The sequence below is a fragment of the Bubalus bubalis genome, chromosome 3 (assembly GCF_019923935.1).
Source record: "Bubalus bubalis isolate 160015118507 breed Murrah chromosome 3, NDDB_SH_1, whole genome shotgun sequence".
Lineage (NCBI taxonomy): Eukaryota > Metazoa > Chordata > Mammalia > Artiodactyla > Bovidae > Bubalus > Bubalus bubalis.
In genome coordinates this window covers 17,760,731-17,784,072 of record NC_059159.1, presented here as the reverse complement: position 1 = coordinate 17,784,072, position 23,342 = coordinate 17,760,731, and the positions used below count along the sequence as shown (strand labels likewise).

The 23,342-nt window shown below is 45.6% G+C and overlaps 1 protein-coding gene across 4 annotated transcripts; it reads right to left on the bottom strand.

Annotated features, from left to right (window-relative positions):
• Window positions 1–395: 395 nt before the first annotated feature.
• GOSR2 (golgi SNAP receptor complex member 2) lies at window positions 396–21,022 on the bottom strand. 4 transcript variants are annotated; one of them, XM_006042304.3, is made up of 6 exons: window positions 20,869–21,021; window positions 12,724–12,788; window positions 10,973–11,081; window positions 9,870–10,002; window positions 6,854–6,994; window positions 396–3,194 (listed from the first exon to the last, which is right to left on the bottom strand). In XM_006042304.3, the coding sequence occupies exons 1-6, from the start codon at window positions 20,895–20,897 to the stop codon at window positions 3,033–3,035; spliced, it is 639 nt and encodes a 212-aa protein (XP_006042366.1). In that variant the 5' UTR covers window positions 20,898–21,021; the 3' UTR covers window positions 396–3,032. The 4 variants fall into 4 exon arrangements, with proteins under 4 accessions (XP_006042366.1, XP_025135704.1, XP_006042367.1 ...); XM_025279919.2 differs by lacking the exon at window positions 20,869–21,021 and adding an exon at window positions 20,703–20,841; XM_006042305.3 differs by lacking the exon at window positions 20,869–21,021 and adding an exon at window positions 16,716–16,837.
• Window positions 21,023–23,342: the final 2,320 nt, after the last annotated feature.

Sequence of the window (23,342 nt, the reverse complement as noted above, 5' to 3'; positions counted from 1 at the left end):
AGTACCAGAGTGGGTTGCCATTGGTTATTTTTTCTAACTCTCCTTAAATCTTTTCTGGAATAAAACAGAAACAAATCAAGACTTTATTTTGGACCTGGCAAGTTTGCTCTCCACTCATATATGCTGAATTAGTTCAGCAAGTTTTCAAATGCTCTAGTCTTTAAGAGAAAAGCTTCTAAGACACACATCAGAATAACTTTAGAAATAAAAAAATATTCTAATTCAGAAGGTCCAAAGTAGGCCAGAGTAATCTGTAATTTTTTTAAAGTTTCCCCGCTGCTGCTAAGGCAACCAACCCCAACTCTGGTCTCGGAACAGTGTTTCAGAATCTCTGGCTTGAGAGAAAAAGGGGGCCATTAGTTATAAAGATGAATGTCAAACTCCTTTACAAAATGTCATTTTCTAAATAAAATAAATGGCAACTTTATTCAATTGATGTATTTCAAAAACAAGGAGCGTAAAGCCAAATTTGCAAGTCAAACCCATTTAAACTCATCAGAGTGAAGGACTTAAGAGAAAACCCAGCAGTGAAGCCTTCTATAAAATCAAGACTCTCTTACTTACTTGGTCTTGGGAGTTTGACTTTTCTTAAGATGATCACACCCGGAGTAAACATCCGTGGAATGAAAGTCATTTCCAAGTTTCTGGACAACCCACCTCTCTTAAATCACAACAGGAACACCAAAATTCTTTACAAGATCCCAGAGGCTGCTGCTGGAGCTTATGTTAAGGATTCACCCCATCTCCACTAGAGGGCGCTCCTTCCCTGCTCTGGGACCCTCCCCTGTACTCTGGACTGTGGAGACAGAGCACCCGGTTAGGCACAAGTGTGTTTCTCCCAGATCACTGAAAGCCAAGCACAGGAGGACACAAGGGCTCAGCGCCCCAGGACCTTACAACATACGGTGGCTGCTGTTCCTTACCCTGCCAGTGGTGAAGACCCACAAACTGTCTCCTCCACTTGTATTACAAAGCAGGAAGCACGGCACTGAAGGTGCAGGCCTTACTTCTGGTTCACTGAGGCAACAATCACTTGTGAAGGCCAGGTGTGGAAATACACCGGTGTACATTGCAAACATGTCACGTCAGCCACCAGAGGGCAGAGGGTGGGGGGAGACTCTGCCTCCCCTGAGTTCAAGTGCAGATGGCTCAGCTGCCCCTTGCACATCTTCCAAAGTGCACTGTCTGGTGGGATCCTCGAGTGCCCAGGCTCACAGCCAAGTCTGTGCAGTTTAAAGACCCACTTTCTGGACTGGTAAGAACCCTGTGCCGGGTCCCTGGGATGACAGGGGTGCTGACATGGGGGACATTTCCAACTGGGCCTCCCCACGTCACAGGTAGGTCGGAAGATGCACCCACCCCTCTGTCTGTCCACCAGGCCAGTCTTCATGCTGGTAGGGCCCTCAGCCTTTTATGAAGGGACTCTGATCAGAGTCCCCTTTCCTCGGAAACCCAGGGCCCCTGTTTAGCCCAGACGAGCAGGAGCAATGGAGATCCAACCAAAAGTCTGAAATCAGTACCTGGAAAACTCATTTAAAAATCTGTGACAATTAAGAAACCTTTCCCCAAAAGGGATCTATGCCACAGATGTACCTGAAAAGACAATACTGCTACAGAGACAGGTAGAGGGTAAAAAAGGGAGGTGGACGAGAACACTCAGAAAGGAGGAAAGAGGAGGGAAAGGTGACAGAAGATAGTCCAAATGACAAGCAACAAAGACAGGAAGTAGCTAGGGCAAGATGTTCAAAGGTGGGGTTAATACTGACCAGGTTCATAGTTCCTCTGGGAAATTCTAAGTGATATTTCTGTCTTGCCCTACTAGGCCTATGGCTGGGAGGGCCTGTAATAGATGAAAAAATATGCTAACCAGGTCTTTCTGGTATTTTCACTGATGACTCTTTTTGAACAGACTGGCTTTATAATAAATTTCACAGCACGTTGGGTATTGGTACAGCCTTAATCCAGGGTTGGTCAGAGAAGGAAAAAGGTGCTGGTCCCTTAAGAGAGTCTTACAAGGACATACACACCAGGAGCATCCCTAGGGTGGCATCTGCCCTCACTGGCTGGACAGAATGGGGCTTGACTGGCAGCTACTAATATATTTCAACAAAGGGAAAACAGTCTATTATTAATTAAAGACGCTAAAACTCGAGATGAGACTGTAATAGACCAATCACTAATCTCTGTTCACAGCTACTTTCTAAGGGGCAAAGGCCCAGGCTCTAGTCTTAGAAGTCAACTGTTCTATTAACTGCTGAAACAAATCAGTGACTAGGGTTTTCAGTTTCAAGACAGACCAGGGAGTAACAGTGGCCTTACTTTATAAAGGAGAAACACCCAGCGACCGTGATGTGGAAAATCTTACTTGCTGTCAGCAACAGCGCCCATGCCTCTGCTTCCTCCAGGTGGCGGCTTCCGGGTAAGGATGACAAGTACTGGCAGTCAGCCATCTGCAGATCATCTGGGGGTGGGGGGGGTGGGGTGGGCACAGTGGCTAGTAGCAAGAGCATATGAATCCACCTACTATAGTGAGTGTAGAGGAAGAAGGCCCCTTTCCCCCTACTGTCTGCTTCTGTTCCGACTACCTACTAGGAGTCAGAAAGGGTGGAGGACGACAGAGCATGGAGTCTTGTCTGCAAGCTTGAGTAGCTTCCCAGGCGCGTATCAGCTACAAGGACAAAATCGCCAAGGCCACTCTCTTCCTCCCCTTTTCCTCTTCCTCCCTCACCCTGGCATCACTTCCTTCCCCAAGTGAGAGCGAGTGAGCGTGAGCAAGCGAACTGGTACTTCCTTCATTTCCTAAGCACTGCACGTCTTGGTAGCATGAGCTTTCCCTCCAAGATGTCACAAGAAACAGAGGTCTGAAACTCCCACCAGGCCACAGGTCACAATTATTTCCGAGGGCTCTTCACAGTTAAGATGGGCACACACATTTCAGAGGGCAGCCCCTGGGCCCCCTCTCTTTCGCGCACACACACTCACACACACTCTCACGCCCTGGGACTGGCATTCAGCCGCGGGGCCTGGCTGGCTCAGGTCAGGTACTGCACCACGAGGAACATGACCACACAGGTGAGCAGCATCCCACCGATCATGAAGTACTTGTCCTGGAAGGCCCGCTTCTCGATGAGCCGCATCACCGTGTTGGACAGGCCGAGCATGTTGGCGATGTCAAGGATCTTCTTCTGGGTCCCCTGGGGCAGACAAGAGGAGAAGGAAAAACCGTGTTCACCTCCTTGTGCCAAGGGTGGGTGAATGTCATCATGAGCTGCGATGGACAAACAGTCTCTAGGTCACACCCAAAGTATACAAGCAGCAGCAACCAGACATAGATCAGGCTCCTTCAATCAAGGTCGCAGAGCAAAGCAAGGGGGACAGGAAAGTCTTTTCCACAAGCGTGCTGGAACAAATGGGCGGATAATGGGCATCTTGTGCACAGAGCATATATACACACATATATATAAACATGGGCTTCCCTTGTAGCTCAGTCAGTAAAGAATCTGCCTGCAGTGCAGAAGACCCGGGTTCAATCCCTGGGTGGGGAAGATCCCCAGGAGAAGGAAATGGCAACCCACCCCAGTATCCTTGCCTGGAAAATCCCATGGACTGAGGAGCCTGATGGGCTGCAGTCCATGGGGCTGCAAAGAGTCGGGCACGAATGAGAGACTAACACTTCACTTCACATGTGTATGTCCATATGTATAATGCATAAGAACGTGTGTTAAAAAATGACCACTGCTTCATATTATACACAAAAATTTCAACATACAAGCTAAAACTATAAGCTTCTAGAAGAGAACAGGAGAATATCCCCAAACCGGAAATAATCCAGGCGCATATCAACAAGGGGATGGATTAACAATGTATGTTCTGTGCACAATGAGATACTGATGCACAATACAAAGGACCCGAGGACACCATATAATGACATCAAAGAGCCTGGAACACTCCTGAGAGGAAGGAGGCACACACCAAGAGTAATGTGAACATCTGCATTAAAGTCAGTAACAGCCAAAACTAATTTATGATGAAATAAGAAGAGTGGTTGCCTGGGGGCGGGGCGCGGGGTGGGCAGGAGCAGACTAACCTGGAAAGGGTACAAGAGCTTTTTCAGGGGTGATGAAAACTGTCTATGTCTCGACAGCAGGGAGAGTTACAAAGGTGTATGTAGGCATTTGTCAAAACTCCATGACCTGTACAAGTTAAGATCTGTACACGTCACTGTATGCACATCATACCTCCACAAAGAAGTTCTAAATTAGAATATTTTATATTAAAAAAAAAAATGGGCTTCCCTGGTGGCTCAGATGGTAAAGAATTGGCCTGCAATACGGGAGACCAGGGTTCAATCCTGGGGCCGGGAAGATGCTCTGGAGAAGGGAATGGCAACCCACTCTAGTATTCTTGTCCATGGACAGAGAAGCCTGGTTGAACCACAGTCCATGGGGTTGCAAAGAGTCGGACACGACTGAGCGACTAACACTTTCACTTTTCATATTAAAAATAAAAGGCAACATCAAAGAAACTTTTTCTCTGCTCCCTGGCTCTAAAATGCTTGCTATCAGTCTGTGCACGCTGTAGAGTAGACACCTCAGGAACTCTGCTGAGCAGAGCCTATGTCCAGGTTCAGGAGAGGGTCTGAAGCAGGCAAGGCGGAACCAGAGAAACACAGCTGCCAGACACCAGGACCATGACCTAAAACCCCACAAATACATGTCACCTCCCACCACCCAAAACAAAAGGGTATTTTACTCCTAAACCAACAGTCCATACCACCCAGGCTGCCCTTTCTCCCTGCTTTCTAATTTTCATTTTTAAGCATATTCAATTTTATATGAAGTAATAGATGAATGCTGGGCGGACCTCAACTTACTTACACGTCACCCACTGTATTTTTATGGAGGCATCTAACCTAAGGTCCCGTATGAACATAGTAATGGGCAACTGAGAGAAGAGTCTCTCAGGTCAAACTTCGTCTCTGCCAGAGGAGATCAGAGACATGTTTTCGCCACAACAGTGATGATCAGCATTAGACTCTCACTCAAGACTCTGCTCAGCTATGAAAGAAGAGATTACTCCATCACTCTATGAAATTCAAATATCAACCTCAAAAATCAATGGAAAGTTAACATACATCTCAAAAACACGACTCATTTTCTACCACAAATTTCCCCAAATCAAGGCCCGGCTCCTTCATGCTTCCTATGTTCTTTTCAAATGGTTGAGGCAGCAGCTTGCCTGACAGAAGTGGGCAGGCAGAAAGATCAGTACAGCAGATGTGCAGAGGAAACAGATCAGAAACCTCGCACTCCAACCCCTGACTGCCCATCTACCGGGCTTCCCAGCGCTTTATCTCTGGGGACAGTGTTAGGGCAAAAGTTGTTTGGGCTCTTCGGTGACACCAGACTTCAGTAGGAAGCTGACATTTGCTTTAACAATAAGCCCTGAGCCCTACCAGGTCGACGTTGAGTGTTGAGGCTGAGTCTCATCCTAAAAAGAGTTTGACTGTTTTTCTGAGATATGGCTAGGAAGCCAGCAGCTTTCTAAAGAAAGGGAGGATCAACCCTCATGTATTAGCTTAGACTGGGGTTCCCTGGGTAGAATCCGCCTGCAATACAGCAGACAGAGGAGATGCGGGTTCGATCCCTGGGTCAGGAAGATCCCCTGGAGGAGGAAATGAGGAAATGACAACCCACTCTGGTATTCTTGCCTGAAAAAAAACTGTGGACAGAGGAAACTGGTGGGCTACAGTTCATGGGGTCACAAAGTCAGACATGACTAAGCAACCAAACACACACACACACACACACACACACACACACACACACACGCCAGTTTAGATGACTGCAGGCGGCTGTCCTGAAAGGGGGCGCCCGTAGAGCTGTCAGAGACCACGCTTCCAGACTGTCTGAAGCGCCGCGGCCATCAGCAAGGTACGTGTCACTCGAGGCCTGCCTGACCTCCTCCCAGGTAAAGGTGGTAGGCGATGCTCAGAAACATACTGAAGTCCTGCAGAGCTGACAGGCTCGACATGGTCCAACAAAAACTAAGATAAAGCTCACGCTTCCGAGTGACTGCTTCTCACAGCTCAGGAGCTGGGAGGGCTCTGTGCACAAGGGACCACACCCTGATAACAGGCACAGTTCACACCCCATTATCCACCAGGGCTGATACAGGAAAAGGGCTGAGGCTGAAACATCATGACTGACATCAGAGGCTGTGTAATGTTTCTGTAAACCACTCCCTAGAGGTCTGAGTCTCAGCCAATGGGGCAGGGTTTCTAGGAATACCTGTTACTAAAGAGAGAATGAAGCCGAGTCACTGGGGGTCACTAGCCTGTGCTCCAGAAGCCACTGTCCATCAACCCGGGCAGCCCTAAGACCCTCCCCTGGGGGCTTCAGCTGCTGCACGACACAGGTCTCAGCTCTAAGACTGCCACCACAGGGGCCACACGGAAAACACCCAAGAGTGAGTGAGACGCCAGGTAAAGCCGTGTCTTCCTTCTTCCGAGAGTGAATTCTATCACAGAATTTCTCGGCCCATTACTGCTTCCTCTCACAGTGGCAGCCACTGTCTGTTCAGTTCAGGAAATGGAAAACCACCTGGACACTGAGAGATGCCACATTATGGCTCACTGTAAGCACAGTGAACACCTACCGGCAAAGGGGATTCAGCTACTTCTGGTCTCATAATAACCCACTTCCAGCAAAAGGATCCCAACTCAAAGGCTCTGTCTCACCACCACAGCATCACAGCTCAGGGCTACGTGACCAAAAGGCAAATGCAGGTCCCACACTGCTGGCTAAAGTCAAAACACAAGGCCTTCTCCCTGTCCCCCCAAAAGGGCCCCCACCTTCAAGGTCACTCTCTGGGCCCTCAGTCCCTCCAGAATACTGTGCCCGCCTCCAATGAGGTCATCCATGCCGTGGTGAATTTTCTGGAGGGAGGAGTTAAACTGCAGTGATTCATCCATTGGTATGGTGGTGTCAGAGTCCTGTGAAAGAAACGCAGGCACTTGATTAACTTTGCTGCTGCTCAGCTCCTGGTGTCCCCACCTCAACTGACCACTCTGCCTCTTGGTCAAGGTCAAGCTGGAAGAACTGCTAGAGGAAATGGTTCAAGAATCAAAGGAACCTGACAGAGACTAAAAAGCAAAGCGGAGATCTGGGGCAGCATCTGTTCACTCAGAGGAAGTACAATTCTCAGACTTCTCAGTCTCCAAATGGGTTCTACCACACAAGTCTGTTCATCCCTGCCTCCTCTGCATCATTCCCCCAACTCAGGAAAAATTTTTTATTTTACTTTTTGATGTAGACCATTTTTAAAGTCTTTTACTGAATTTGTTACAATATTGCTTCTGTTTCATGCTTTAGTTTTTTGGCCATGGGGCATGCTCCCGATGAGGGATCGCACTCACTCCCACTGCTGCTGCTGCTGCTGCTAAGTCGCTTCAGTCGTGTCCGATTCTGTGCGACCCCATAGACGGTAGCCCATCAGGCTCCCCCGTCCCTGGGATTCTCCAGGCAAGAACACTGGAGTGGGTCGCCATTTCCTTCTCCAATGCATGAAAGTGAAAAGCGAAAGTGAAGTCGCTCAGTCGTGCCCAACTCTTAGCGACCCCATGGACTGCAGCCCACCAGGCTCCTCCGTCCATGGGAGTTTCCAGGCAAGAGTACTGGAGTGGGGTGCCATTGCCTTCTCCGAAGGCAAAGTCTTAACCACTGGACCCCCAGGGAAATCCTGGAAATACTATTCTCCCTAGGCTTCTCCTAAAGGTTGTCTCTAACTCCTTACTAACCTACCTTCTTCCAAATGTTCCTTTACCTGGCTTCCCCTTGGTGCAGTGGGGAAGATTTGCTTTTGTCCTTTGGCTATTTCATCTATAGCTTATTCCTCCCTCCAATTAGACAGACTGACTACGGAGAGCAGAGACTGGTTTCTATTAAAGGCCCAGCAGTGATCACAATGGGACTATCCACCTGAGCAGGGAAGAAGAGTCTGTACAAAACTGAAGGGCAGAAAGAACTAATACTGATCAACACTTTCCACTTTGCAAACTCTTCATTCTAAGCTCGCTTAGGCCCCACTCTAAGCTTATGCTGTAGTTATGGTATTATCCTCGTTTTAGATGAAGAAACGGAAGCCCAGAGAAGTGGAATGACTTGTGTGAGACCCCGCCAGTGAGACGTCCAGAGGGGCACAAATCGCCGTGCTGGGTGACTGTCCTGTAGGGAGAAACACCAAAACCAGTGCCAGCGCTCCACTTTCACCCTACAAGTGGGAAGGACACAGGCGCATGGCACGATCAGTCACTGCCCTGTCCTCTTTCCAGTTCCCTGACCATTACAAACCCTTCTGCCAAGCAGTACCACTTTTACCACTTTCTGTCATCATGAAGAAGTTAAACCACCTTTTCGTCGCTGCTCAAGTTCACAATCTTTTTTCAGGTATATATTTTCAATCCCCCTGCTGCTAACATGGGAGTTTCTCAGGGGTGGGAGTCAAGGTTTTTAATTTAAACACACTTTACTTTCAGCACCTTAAATAGCATCCTGCACAAGCTGATGCTTGGTAGGTGAAGACCCCAGTGTTTGGGTACGGCTGATGGGCTGTTATTTCTCAGAAAAATGTACTATAGCTCATGATCATAAAAAGAGCAGGAAGAAGTTCATTCAGCCAGATAATTTTTATTAAGGGCCCACTGTACGCACAGCATCACACTAGGCTGGTAAGACGTAAAGTAATTCGGAGCTATCATCCCTGGCCTAAAAAAGCCCTATAACCAATGCCACAGCTATCAAAAGCCCACACAACACCTTAAATGTGTCATATAGCTCCCTACTCTTTTGAAAAGAAGCTCTGCTGACCGACCAACACGTTTGTTGACCTTTTGAACTGTTAATCATTACTACTTGACTGCTTGCATCAGAGAAACCAAACTACGTAGGCATATTCTGAAGCACCTGGGGAAATTTACTACACATGTGGACACAGCAAAGAAGGTTCAACAACTGCAAAGTGGGAACGGATTTGAATTCTGATGATGGGCTTAGAAAGCGTAATCCCACTTTAGAAAATGAACCTCTGTAAGAAAACAAAAAATGAACCAAACAAAAAGCCCTTGAGACCCACCTTATTTGGTGGAATACATTATGCAGGACACAGGAAAAGCCAGTAATGTTCTACAGCCATGTGTGAGAAGTGATCCCATTGAGACCAAAGGACAGGGACATGGGTATCCTAGGAAATCAAACATGCAAACCAACAGGCAACTTTCAAACGGGCTCAAGTCAGGTAGTCCCTCTAAAACGAAATACCTGTTAACAAATCCTTCATAACTGCCGCTCAGACTAGGGGCAAAAGCATTTTAACGCATTAAACACTGGAACTACACACACATACACACACACACTAGCAAGGGGCAAAAACATTTTAACGCATCCAACACTGGAACTGCACGCATGCGCGTGCACACATACACACACAGAGACAATTGCCTGAAGGCAGCTTTGAAAGCTGCCCTCGCTACAAACAGTCTAATTATCCTTCTTGATCTGATCAGGAAAATGTTTCCACCATGGGAAAGTCCACTTCTCTGCATCGACCAGTCACACCAGGTAATTTTCACCTCTGCCTGTTCCCTCATTTTAACTACTTCCTCAGAGGGTTTCTGTGACAGAAAAAGAGATGCAAGCAGTGTTTAGGTCTAGTCTCTGTGGCAACGCAGAGTCAGCCATCATTGCCAGTTGCTCGCCTCCCATCCCATCGGTCTGCTTCAGGACCCCCAGAGGGCTCCCGTCAACAGTCCTGAGCTCCAGCTCCGACCAACCGCCCAGTCCCTGCCGGTCCCGCCCAGGCGCTGGGCTTACGTTTGTGGTGAAGGTGCGAGACAGAAGCTCCTCTCGCTGTCTCTCCTGCTGCTCCCGTGCATACCGCCGGTGCTGGAAGTTTCGAAGAGCAGTCTGCAAGTGCTGGACGTCGTACTTTAACTGGTCGACACGGCTGGAATTGACAGAGATATTAAATTCCAGGAGCCCAGAGGAGCACAACTGGAGGTGGCTGGACTTTGTCTTCAGGGAAGAAGACAATTCCTTACTTCCCCCTGTACCCCTCCATGCTATCCACATCCCGACCCCAAATAATCTGATTTGATAAATGATGTTGAAAGTAAAAAGGGAGCCTGTAGTTAGAGCAGGATGGTAGCAAATGCGATTCCAGCAGATTTCCCTAACTATCTGCTGGTCTCTGATTCTGGATGCATGACAGGGAACAGGTGACAGGAAGCAGGTTCGATGACCTCTTCCTGACCTTCGAGGGATTATTACTGCTCTCCTGGAAGAAGCCCAAGGCATCTGTGGAGTAGAGCATCAATGAAGTTTCATAAACATTTTGGAAACAGAGGCTGGGGTGGAGGAAGAGAGAGTGGTTTCGCTTTAATTTCATGGGGGTGTATCAAACATTAGATCAGTATTTTATTACGAATACACTGACTGGAGTGATTAAGAGCAAGATAATTCAACCCAAGAAAGAAGTGGGAATCAAAAAACAGAGTGGAACTCCCTGGTGGCATTAGGTTTCAAGTGGCCATGGGTCTGGTCAGAAAAACAGTGCTGGGGGCAAAATTTCAAAGTAATACCAACAAGAGAGGAGACGCCAGGCCTCCGAGCTGCTAACCTCACCGGCTTTTTATTCTTTAACTGACGTAGAGGTGATGTACAATATTACGTAAGTTATAGGTACATAATAGGGTGATTCACACGTTTTAAAGGTTATAATCCATTTACAGTTACTATAAAATATTGGCTATATTCCCTGTGGCGTACAACACAGGCTTTTCACTCTGAGGGAGAATCATGCGAGTAGAATTGTGGTCTTTATGGGACTTTATCTTTGCATAGTCTCCGTTTTTCAACGTGTAAGTGGATTTTCAGACCCCTCCGGGAGCAAGGCCTGGCAGGGCCAGAGCACTCACAGTTTGGCATTCTGTCTTTTGTGGGGGGGCTCCTTGCTGGACAAAATCTCCAGACGCTCTAGTTGGCTGAATATCTGGTCTATGCTTGCTTGGATTTCATTTTCTACTACTGCACAGAAGAGAAAAAAGAATAATTACTAGAAAAGAGATAGTGAACTTAAATTAGAATGATAAATCAAACATGTTTTTTTTCTATATCCAATAAACTCAAAAATATATATTGCAAAAGAAGAAAAATGCACTAATGAGAACAGAAAAAAATTCAAATTATACTAAGTGACTTTCTAAATGTTTTTATATAAATACGTATATATGCATATATACATATATATATATATATACACACACACACGTATATATAGGTGTTAATGCCATAACAATGCTATTTAAAATTAAAAAAAAACTAAAGATACATCTATAGAAATAAATTTCCTGCCTTTGAAAATAAAATGAACATTCAAAGATTGCCCAAATAAATATTTTCAGCAAAATGCAGTATTTTCTGATATAGAATGAGGCCTCTTTTCCTTTGAGATTATTCTCAGATATGGGTTATAAATAACTTGTAAAAAGACTGCCAAATGAACCCTCTACAGAAAATAATGAGGTTAAAAAAAAAAGCGCACAGGGAAAGATTAGTATGTGAAAAACAGAGAAGCATTCCCTTAAGAATAGGTAGGCCGATGCTGGAGTCACCAGAATAGACAAAATACCAACAGGGAAGGCCCACGAAAGAATCCACAGAGGTAATAATATGATAAATACAGTCATTTTCCTTAGCTCCTTTGCTAAACAGTCAAAATGACCTCTTTTCCATTTCTAATCATTTATCAATGAGATTGCTGGAAAGCCAAAGTCGACGGTCAGAAGCTAAACTGTGCACAGAAAAAGGCATCCAGACTGCCTTGTGTCCAATAAGGAAGTGACAGTAGAGACAGAGTATCACCTTCTTAGAGGAGCCCAGAGCTAACAAACAGCTCAGAACAAGGCAGGGCACAGGACCGAGAGAAGAGGTGCCTGGGAGCGGCAGAAAGCAGACTTGAGAAAACAGGAGAATGGGCCCAGTGCCAGCCAAGGAGTGAGAGGAGGAGACAGCATCAGTGATGGTGGGGGACCAGCAGTGTCTGTGTGACAGACTCAGAAAAAGCACCTTTTCTTTTCCTTTTGGCCATGCCACGTCGGCATGTGGGATCTTAGTTCCCTGACCAGGGATCGAACCGGTACCCCCCTGCGGGTACCGGGGACCACCAGGGAAGTTTCAGGACCTTTTCTCATAATAGAAAAGAAACTAAAACACAAATAGTAGCACTCTTCTCAAAAGAAATCATGGTGTGGGAACTGAACTAATTAATATTGCCCTTCGTTTCTGAATAATCCTCCTAGAAAGCTGCAGCATTCTCAGCTCAAGAAGAAACGCCCAGTTCCAGTTAAACATCTCTGAATCTTTATGGACCACATTCCTCTACGGACAGGGTAATTAGATTAAGACAGATGGAGGCAAGCACTCCCATTCCCATCGGCCCTGTCAGGTTGAGTGGAGGGGTAATGGGGGATAAGACTTGTGGGATTCCAGAGGGCACGGTCAGGGAAACCAGTGACTTTGCCATAGGGTTTTTCTGTCCACCCTCACAACAGAACTCATTCCACGCTGACTCCTTTAGCCCCTGAGGCAGAAACACAGTCAGGAAACCCAGCCCATTAGCAGCGTGTCATCAGAGACAGGACTCTGGTCTCCGTAGTTAATTACTCACAGTGCAGAGCCTGCTTGTCTGCCGTCTCCAGGCGTCCCATGTGAGACTGGATTTCATGGACATGCCTATCAAAGGGAGAGGGAGGAAATGAGTGAGACATGCGTAATCAACAGTGCTTCGGTCAGGAAAGACAATTTTTCTAATGCCAGCATAGAACTGATCTAAATGGACAGTGTCGCTGAACTGTGAAATTTGTATGTGGCACTTCAGGTCACATGTTTTGGCACGGTTTCTAATATTTTAACGTTAAATAACAACGCAGACAAGCAGCATTTAGTGAGCGCTCACTGCATCTGAGACGTTCTGCAAGGTCAAAACCCTATGAGGAAAGGACTATTATCACCCTCTTTCTGTAAATAAGACAACCGAAGCCCAGAAAGGTTATGTAACTTGTTCAAGGTCACACACCAAGTGATAAACCTCGATGTGGACCCGGCCAATCCCACTCTCTGTTCTTTGACCCAATGTGCTGAGTGCTGCTCTGTACTAGAGAGAGTCAAAGGGCAAGAGAGATAGAATTCTTATCCTTGAGAAACAGTATAATTAGGAACAACAGGCCAGATAGACGCAAAGAGTCCCAAGAAGATTTAAGAGAACACTAACACGCACAAGCGTAAACAAAAAGCAAGCTCTGAGCAGCAGGGCAAAGGCAAAGAAAACAGAAGGCTGAGCTGGGGGCAGCTCCGTGGGCAAAGGGAGTTCAAAATGTGAGTTGGTGAAGGAAGATGTGGAGAAAACGACGTGCACAAATGCCTGCAAGGCCTGTCATGTGGGTGACCAGCAGGCTGGCCTGCCTGAGAGTTGGGGTCAGAGTGGAGAAGGGCAGGAGGCGGATTAGTGGGAGGGAGCCATCAGAGGAAGGCCCAGAGAGACAGGGATCTCCTGTTTGGTAAACCTCTTTCCCTGGCAACAGGAGGCCATTTGGAAACGCAGCACTGTACCCGGGCCCTCTGACCGGTCCTGACACCACGCCCAGGGCACTTCCCGATGGCTTCCCAGGGCTTGGCCAAAGTAACCCTCTGAGCCCTTCCGAGCAGTCCTCTGTGATAAATCCTGGGGATGTTTTCATCCTACCCCAACAACCGCCTCCTGGGGCTTCTGGTCTCTTCACAGAGAGTCACAGGAGGCGGCCTGTGAGCTCTTCTATCATCTCCAAGCCCTGAAGAAATGTCAGCAACCATCCTCTACCGTGAGCACCACAAACTGGGACCCCCAATTTACCAATGCAAGCCAGGAGCCTAAATTTGGTTTGAACTTGCCTCGAGTCTTTTCCAGGGCTTCCCTGTGGTCTCGAAACATGACCCGTGGCTCCAGAAGCAAGGGCAGACCCTCAGAGGTTCCTGGGCAAGACCCAAGGTCCTGACAGGCAACCAGAAATCACTCCTAGAGTCTGAGGAATGAGATCGCTACTTCAGGAAGGGAAGTCCAGATGCTTTAGAATGGAGACACATGGAGATATGGAGGCAGATGTAGGACAGCAACTTGAAGAAACTGATATTTGGATCAGGGAAATGATGCAAACAGCTAGAGAGCACTGAACGGCAGTGCTGATGGAAAAGAGAATGAGGACTTTCCCGAAGGCCTGGATATGGGCAGTGAGGCAAATTTCTAACAGAATCACGAAAGGAACGGACTACAATCAATGCTGATGGCTCAGTTCGTTAACCATGTGAAAAAAAGGTACCTTGTATAATATACAAAGATAAACTCAAGGTGTGCATATTATGACTTCAGGTTAAATAAGGGTTTCTTACACAAGACAAAAACCAAAACTACCCCCAAACCCCACAAATCACAAAAGAAAAGACTGATAGATCTGAGCACATTAAAAAACAAGAACAAAACCTTTTAACACCAAAGGCACATCTGGGGGAAAAAAAAGGGAAAGACTGGAAGCCACCTGTAGCAGATAACAAGGGAATATGTTTGAATGTATAAGGAACTACTACAAATAGGAAAAATCAAACAAAACAGTTTTTAAAATGGGCAAAGGGCAACTGAGAGAAAAGGAAATCCAAATGGACAAAAATATATGAAGAAACACTCTTCTAGTAATCAGGAAAATGCATATTGAAAGTAATAACATCACATGTCTCCCGTGTGATTGACAAATATTTTAAACTTTAAGGATAAGGGACCCCTGGCAGGTGTTTAACAATGGTACCCAAGAGGTTCTGGGGAAGATTTTCAGGTTCTATCACAGGACTGCCTTTGGCTCTATGTTCTGTTCTGGTATTTTTTTAAAAATCAACTTACGACTATGAAATCTGCACAAAATTCTGCGCTCCAGTGACTGGTTAGGATATTGAACCACAAAGCAAATACGAACGTTTTTCATTTAGACTGTGGTGTTGGAGAAGACTCTTGAGACTCCCTTGGACTGCAAGGAGATCCAACCAGTCCATTCTAAAGGAGATCAGTCCTGGGTGTTCACTGGAAGGACTGATGTTGAAGCTGAAACTCCAGTACTTTGGCCACCTGATGCGAAGAGATGACTCATCAGAAAAGACCTTGATATTGGGAAAGATTGAGGGCAGGAGGAGAAGCGGACGATAGAGGATGAGATGGTTGGATCTCCAACTCAATGAACATGAGCTTGGGTAATCTCCAGCTGTTGGTAATGGACAGGGAGGCCTAATGTGCTGCGATTCATAGGGTCGCAAAGAGTCAGACACGACTGAGCGACTGAACTGAACTGAATACAATAAAATTTGTTGAGGATAAAAAGCGTTTTAAGATTTTTTTAAAAAGCCCAGTGCACAACACAGAATGGCATTCAGGTTTGGGTCACTTGCTAAAGAAACCCTACCAAGTCAAGATTTCCCCTAATGGGAGATGAGCAAGATGACTGGGAAAGTTTAGAAGTCAAGTTGCAAAGAGGAACAGCCAAAAGAACTAGCGATAATGATCCTTTGAGAAAAGAAAGGAAAAAACAATGGGGCAGCTGGGGCTCTTCAAGTATCTAGAGACAACAGGAAGAGGAGTGGGCTTGTTCTCTGTTGCTGCCTCTTAAGGGAGTGCGTGCATGCGTGCTCAGTTGCCTTAGTCGTGTCTAACTCTCTGTGATCCAATGGACTATATAGCCTGCCATGCTTCCCTGTCCGTGAGATTTCCCAGGCAAGAATACTGGAGTGGGTTACCATGCCCTCCTCCAGGGGATCTCCCTGACCCAGGGATTGAACCCACGTCTCCTGCACTGCAGGCAGATTCTTTACCACTGAGCCACCGGGGAAGCCCCCCGTTAAGGGAGCCCCAGAACCAAAGGGTACAAATTTCAAGATGACAGGTATCAGCTGAACATAGGGGCAAAAAACGAGAACAAACTCTCAAAGAAGAGGGAAAAAAAGGGCTCTGGCATGTTTACACACAGAATACATGAACTGTCTTGGGCTTTATAAAGGATCTTCCTGACCAAAGTGAATTGAAATGGAAGATCTTGCCAGTCACTTTCAATTTTTAAATTCCACGACAGCAGCAGGAGAGATGATGTCAATACCCACGAAACCCTATAACCGCTCATTAGCTGGTTTTTACTATTTTCTAAGTGAAAATGGATATTAAATTGCAGCGAAAGATGACTTTTCCCAACCAATCTCTTTTTGCTTTACATGAACTAGAAAAGATAAGAGCCAATAAAGTGATACCAATCTGCACATGCCAGGCCTGAGGAAATAAATGAAAACAACAGAGCAAGGACGAATGGCACTGCGAGAACTACTATATGCAAAGTGGCAACTGTTACGTGGATCTGGGAATTCAGGCAACGCTTTTGAAGCCAATAAGGAACAGTTGATATGCAAATCTGACATGGGAATGTGGACACTAGAAATCAGAAGTCCTAGCCCTAACTCCTGTGGGGTTCATGGTGGGAGTGGGTGAAAACATAACCAAGCAGAGACCCAGTAGCAAATAAACAAGTGTCAATGTTGCTGAGTTTTTTTAAAAAAATGTCTGTAGAAGATCTAGGAAGAATTTTTTTCAATAAAGCTTACTTGTTTATCTGGCTGCGTCGAGTCTTGGTTGCATGGGCTCACAGACCTTCCAGTTATGCAGTGTGGGCTTAGTTGCTCCATAGCAGGTGGCATCTTAGTTCCCCAACCAGAGATCAAATCCACATCCCCAGCATTGCAAGGCAGACTCTAAACCACTGGACCACCAGGGAGGTCCCTAGAAGAATTTTAAAACAGAACTGCTCTTTAAAAGTCCATGGAGGGACTTTCCTGGTAGTCTAGTGGCTAAGATGCCACGCTCCCCAGTGCAGGAGGCCAGAGTTCGATCCCTGGCCAGGGAACTAGATCCCACACACTGCAACTAAGAGTTCATATGACGCAACTAAGAGTTTACATGCAGCAACGAAGATCAAAGAGCCCACGTGCCACAACTAAGACCTGGCACCACCAAATTAAAAAAAAAAAAAATTTAAGTCCATGGAACTACCGGATCCCCATCATATACACCCGCTTTGCACACATACTGCTTCTGCCTAACCTGAGCAGCAAACAGGGTTTCAGAGTTAAAACATGTGAGTTGAGTTAAAGTTCCACTATGAAGTAGCTGAGGGGCACTGAACAAGTTCATTTAATTCCTTGGTGCCTTAGTGTCCTCAACTCCAAAATGGGGCACTGATAATCATAATTATTTAAGGGGTCATAGATCCAAAGGCAATATGAAACTGCTGTGGTAACCCACACAGCACCATAGGGAAGTCTGTTGTTTTTACTTTGCTTGCTTTATTTAAAAGTAGCGGAACCATCTGGGCACTTTCACCTCACCCACTTTGCCTTCCCTATATTTAGCCTCTCATCAGAAGGCAAAATCAAAAAAAAAAAAAGGAAAAACTGGTCTTGAGATAAGGTAACAGTCTTTAAACCCAGCTGTTCATCAAAATCACCTGGAGAGCTTGTTAAAAATAGAGCTTCTTGTGCTCCAAACCTATTGAATCAGAATCTCTAGTGATAATAAGGTCCAGGGCACTGAATGATCCTGGACAAATATGGGCACCTTTACAAGCACTGGGATCTCAAAAATAGAAGCCTGGCTATTAGCTCCTCTATAAAGTTCACCCTAACACAGTATTATTTCAGTGTAAAATGTTTACCCTGCTTTTCATCTGTTTTTTTCCCCCAATGTTCAGGCATTTTCAAGATTTGCAACTTTAAAATGCTGATGTAATTCCCATGTACTTTCAGGGACACAGCAAGAGATAACCACAAACTGGGTTCAAAGTTCCAGTAAAATTAATATGCTCAGTTACTGTTGTATCAGTTCAGCTGCAATCATTAATTTCTGCAACTCCAAAAGTCAACTGCAGATAGACACAGGATTGTTTCCTTTTTAAGACACTCAATCACCAGTGTTATGAAACTGAAAGGAGACTTAGTTTAATCAGCCTCAAACTTTTATTTTATAGGTGAGGAAAACAAGGTGATGAGGTCTAGAACCAGAATCCTCAGTCCTGTTTCAGTCCTTGAGGGGAAAGGAGGCAGATCAGAACATACTGCACCACTAATAATAATCATGATGATGATGATGAATATACTGCAGCACAAAACAAAGTCAATTTCCGGAGGGCAGGGCTGTACTGTCTGCACTGGAACAGTGCCTAACACTCAGTGGGTGCTCAAGCAATATTCACTGAGTAAACGAATGACTGCAAAGTAGAAGGCCAGCAGTGGCTCGTCAAATCTTGTCCCTTGTCTGTTTTTGTAAATAAAGTTTTACTGGAATACAACCACATTCATTTGTTTACACATTGTCTAAAGGCTGCTTGTGCACTAATAACAGCAAAGCTGAATAGCTGTCAGAGACCATAGGGCCTGTAAGACCTAAAATATTTACTATCCGGCTCTTGACAGGAAAAGTTGGTGAGCTCTGCTATACAGTCTAAGGGTCTACAGAGCTTGAGGGTAGGTCGTTGGAGGCCTGCGTAGGTAAGGAGTTCATCTATGCTCCACAAATCTTGTTTGGGACACCGTTTAGAATTCCTCCTCTAAGTTGACCTATAATTGAGCTTCCGAGTTTACTCTGTGATCAGCTACCTGCTGCACCAGTAACAGGTAGCATGAGACACTGTGAACAAAATTATTCTTAAAAATAAACTGGGTTGCAAGCTCCTTAGGACTATCCTTTAACCAAATTAGCTCACCAGATTAGACTGTACACGAGATCAATTTCAAAGCACTACTCAGTCCACTGAGCCTGGTTATTGTAAAAGATCTGCCCTTTCTTAGTAACATGGGCATAATTTCCTGCTTCATTTCTTCTCCAATTGACTCACAGATCCAGTTTTTAAAGTCCCTTGTCTGTTTTTGTCCCTTGGCTGTCCTTCCTATAATTTTTACATGAAATAGGGCTCATATAATAGTTTAAGACCAATTCTGTCATTTTGATACTATTAACAAGTAGGCTCTACATTTTCACCTGCCCAAACCAATTGCTGAATCAATAAAGTAAAAAGAAGTAGAAAATGAAACAGTAACTTAATGAAACATAAATGAAAATGAAACACAAAATTAGAAAATGAAACAAGAGGATCCTCTCCCTCTTATTCTAGTGCTCTAAAGTATTTCTTTTATTGTGAATTCATTAAGAGAGGTGGGTTCCCATTTTCTTTCTTTCCCAGGCCTTGGGGGTGTGATTTTAAGAATTTTCATCAGCACAAAACTACACTGTGAGTTGAAGGTGTCAGAACAGGACAGGTGTAAGTAGGTATATATTCCCAAAAAATCTGAAAATAGAGACTCATACAGACATTTGTACACCAGTGTTCTCAGCAGTATTATTTACAATAGTCAAAAGGTGGAAACAACCCAAATGCCCATCAGTAGAGGAATGGATAACAAAACAGTGTGTGTGTGTGTGTGACTCTGCCAAAGAATATTATACAGCCATAAAAGGAACGATACATGCTATGACACAGGTGAACCTTTGAAACCTTAGGCTAAGTGAAATAAGGCAGACACGAAAGGACAAATATATTATTCTACTATATGAGATATCTAGATATCTAGAATAGGAAAATTCAGAAACAGAAAGTAGAACAGGTTACCAGGGACCTGGGGAGAATTGGGGAAGTACTGCTTAATGGGTACATGAGTTTCTGTTTGGGATAATGAAAAAGTTCAGGAAATAGATAATGATGGTTACACAACACTGTGAATGTACTTAATGCCGCTGAGATGTACGCTTAGAAATGAGTATCATTTTAAATAGTAAATTACATGATACTGGTAACTTAATTAAAAATTTAATGGTTAGCTTTAAAAAGGTAAACTTCATGGTATTTATGTTTGACCATAATAAAAGCTAACTCCTAAAAAAATTCCCCCCCAAACAGGATAGGTATGATCTTATTTCCCTATTCAATTATATATTTCGGCAAGCTCCAAAAACGCAGGGCAGTATGAATAAGAAACACTACCAAGGAATTTTATGAGAAACTAAACCAAAATTCAACTTCCTTAAAGGTAACCTGGAACCAGATATTCTGAGCAATTTCTTTTATCAGAAAAATATGGTCTTTTAGTGTACATCGAAATCAGAATAAAAGAGAAAATAAAAATCACAGCGTAGCAGCAACAAGATTTGGGCCAATCAAGAGTAAGGACTGGTATCATTTAGGGGCTGTGAGTCATTAATTAAACGTTTTCTGACGACCTTAGCTCAGTGATGGATCCTTCTAAGTTGCTTAAGGAGATCCTGTTGGTAATGCTCATTTACCTTCCATCTCATGGTGCCCCATGTTAGACCTTTTTTCGAACACTCTGGCTCTCCAACTAAACAGTAATACGCCTATGTGCAGGGGTCCTCAGTCCCCACCGGTTCTAGCAATCCGAACTACAGAGTTGGCTAGAGCTGAACAAGGTGAGACTTTCCCTTCACCTAGTCTACCCAACAGCTAGTCACGGCCTCGGAGATCCCGGAAGGCATTGGGCCCAATGTCGCCGGGCACCAGGTAGGACCCTCCAGCCGCCGCAGACCTGGGCATCACGGCCAAAGACTGAGCCCTTCCGAGCTGGTCCCCACGGCAGCGCCCGGACGGAAGGACTAGGCCTCCATTCTAGCAGACGACCGAGGACCCAGCCCAGCGGACTAGGGTTCGCCCAGCCTGGCTTCGTCCCAGCCCGTGCCCGACGCGTCCCTCACTTGTGCGTTTGCTGGTACAGCGGCTCCATGTTGCCGGCCCCGCCGGGTCCCGCTCCGGCTTCCACTGAACACGTCCTCACAGCCCCCCTTCCGGCTTCCGGCTTCCGGTCGCAGGACCCTCCTCCCCTGCCCGCTAGGGCTGTCCCAACGCGCGCCATCCTGGTGGCGCCTGCGAGAAAGGAAAAAGGGAACGAGTAAGGAGGCCTGAAGAAGGCTAAGTGTAATCAGAGGTTCTGCCTCAGATGAGGGACGAGGAAGTATAGGTTTTGGCAAGAGGCTGTCTGCAGCATCGAGTCAGGCATTGGTAAGGGCAGTCGCAGTGTATCGGCTTGGGGTCCTCAGAGCAAGGTTGGAGGTCAGCGGACAACAGCTTTTCTTTGCTGGAGACAGGCTGGAAGGGTTGCTGCTTGGCTTTGCGTTAAACTATTTAATTGTGGGTCTGGAGATTTCTCTCTTTGCTGGAGTCTCTGGTGCAAGAATCTCCTGTCTCACCCCCCAACTATCTCCTGTCTCGCCTCCCCCACCCCCCCACCCCCATTCATCTAATAAAACCCAGAGTAAATGAGCGGTTACCATGTATCACATATGCTGTGGGGCAAACCGGTTCTTCTTGTCTTCAAAGAGGTCTCGGTATAGGAAAGGACATAAGATGTGTGTACAAATAAACGTCTAAGGGTAGACGGTCTAAAGACATCAAGCGAGTTAGAGTCGGCTCCAATGGGAGATTCAGGAAAGACAGTGTAGGAGGTGACATTTGAGTTAGGACTTGAAGGATTTGGACACTTGAAGGATTTGGACAACACGTAGACCTAATCCGTTTCCATCCTCCCAGACTTATCTACAGTTCCTCCCAAGGGAGGTGATGTTCCTCTTCCTTTGACAAGTTGATGCTTCTATTTTCCTGTATCCTGGATCCCACCCAGTTTTGTGTCCCAAGAGACTGTCCACCCATGTACATTCTTTCCTTAACACTTGCCCATTTATTCTAATATTTATTTCTTAATGATTACCTACTGTTATCAGGCACAGATATTGGGGCGGGGAGATGGAACACAAGTAAGATACTACACTAGAAAAGCAGATTAGAATGATCCCAGTCACTTAAGACAGAAAAAATAAAAACTAGCGCTCCAAAGTGTAGGACCCTTTGAGATCCAGGGACTTTGCTTGCCTAGGTCCCTAGGATAATGTTGTGTAGTAGAATAAAGAGGGTTTCATTTTTTTTTTTTTTGCTACTGTAAAGGAAAAAATTGATTAAAAGGTGGAGTCTAATTCTTCTAATCTGAGCTGGCGTTAGTGACTTGCTTGGCCAATAGAATGTAGTAAAAGAGAAATTCTAGGATTTCCAAGGTCAAGTCACAGGAAGCCTTGTAGCTTCTACTCAACCCTTTAAAGTAGCACTCACTTTGGTGATCCTGAGCCACCTTGGTAAAAATTTGACTCCCCTGAGGCCATCATGCTGAAAAGGCCATGTCTGGAGTTGGTGATGGACAGGGAGGCCTGGCGTGCTGCGATTCATGGGGTCGCAAAGAGTCGGACACGACTGAGCGACTGATCTGATCTGATCTGATATGTAGTCTAGTCAACATGCCCAGCTGAGCCCAATCTTTCAGCAAAGGCACCAGACCTGTAAATGAAACTATCTTGTCCCCTCAATAGTAGTCTATTCATTAGCTGACTCCTACCTAATGACCTCTATAGATCTCTGTAGACTTCACATGAAACAAAGAACTGCCCAACTGAGGCTGTGCCTGAATTCCTGAACAGGAAATCAAGACATAAAGTAAAATTGATGATATTTTAAGCCACTGAATTTTGGGGTTGTTTGTTTTTCAGGAAGAGATGCTCAACCTCAAAAAGTTTGTCAGCTAGTTAGAGAGGGGACAGTTCAGTTCAGTCGCTCAGTCGTGTCCGACTCTTTGCGACCCCATGAATCGCAGCACGCCAGGCCTCCCTGTCCATCACCATCCATCTCCCGGAGTTCACTCAAACTTATGTCTATCGAGTCAGTGATGCCATCCAGCCATCTCATCCTCTGTCATCCCCTTCTCCTGCCCCCAATCCCTCCCGGCATCAGAGTCTTTTCCAGTGAGTCAACTCTTCGCATGAGGTGGCCAAAGTACTGGAGTTTCAGCTTTAACATCATTCCTTCCAAAGAACACCCAGGGCTGATCTCCTTTAGAATGGACTGGTTGGATCTCCTTGCAGTCCAAGGGACTCTCAAGAGCCTTCTCTAACACCACAGTTCAAAAGCATCAATTCTTCGGCGCTCAGCTTTCTTCACAGTTCAACTCTTGCATCCATACATGACCACTGGAAAAACCTTAGCCTTGACTGAATGGACCTTGTTGGCAAAGTAATGTCTCTGCTTTTCAATATGCTACCTAGGTTGGTCATAATTTTTCTTCCAAGGAGTAAGGTATTATGAAAAGGTAACAATGCAAGACAATGTATGAATGTGTAATGAGTAGTAA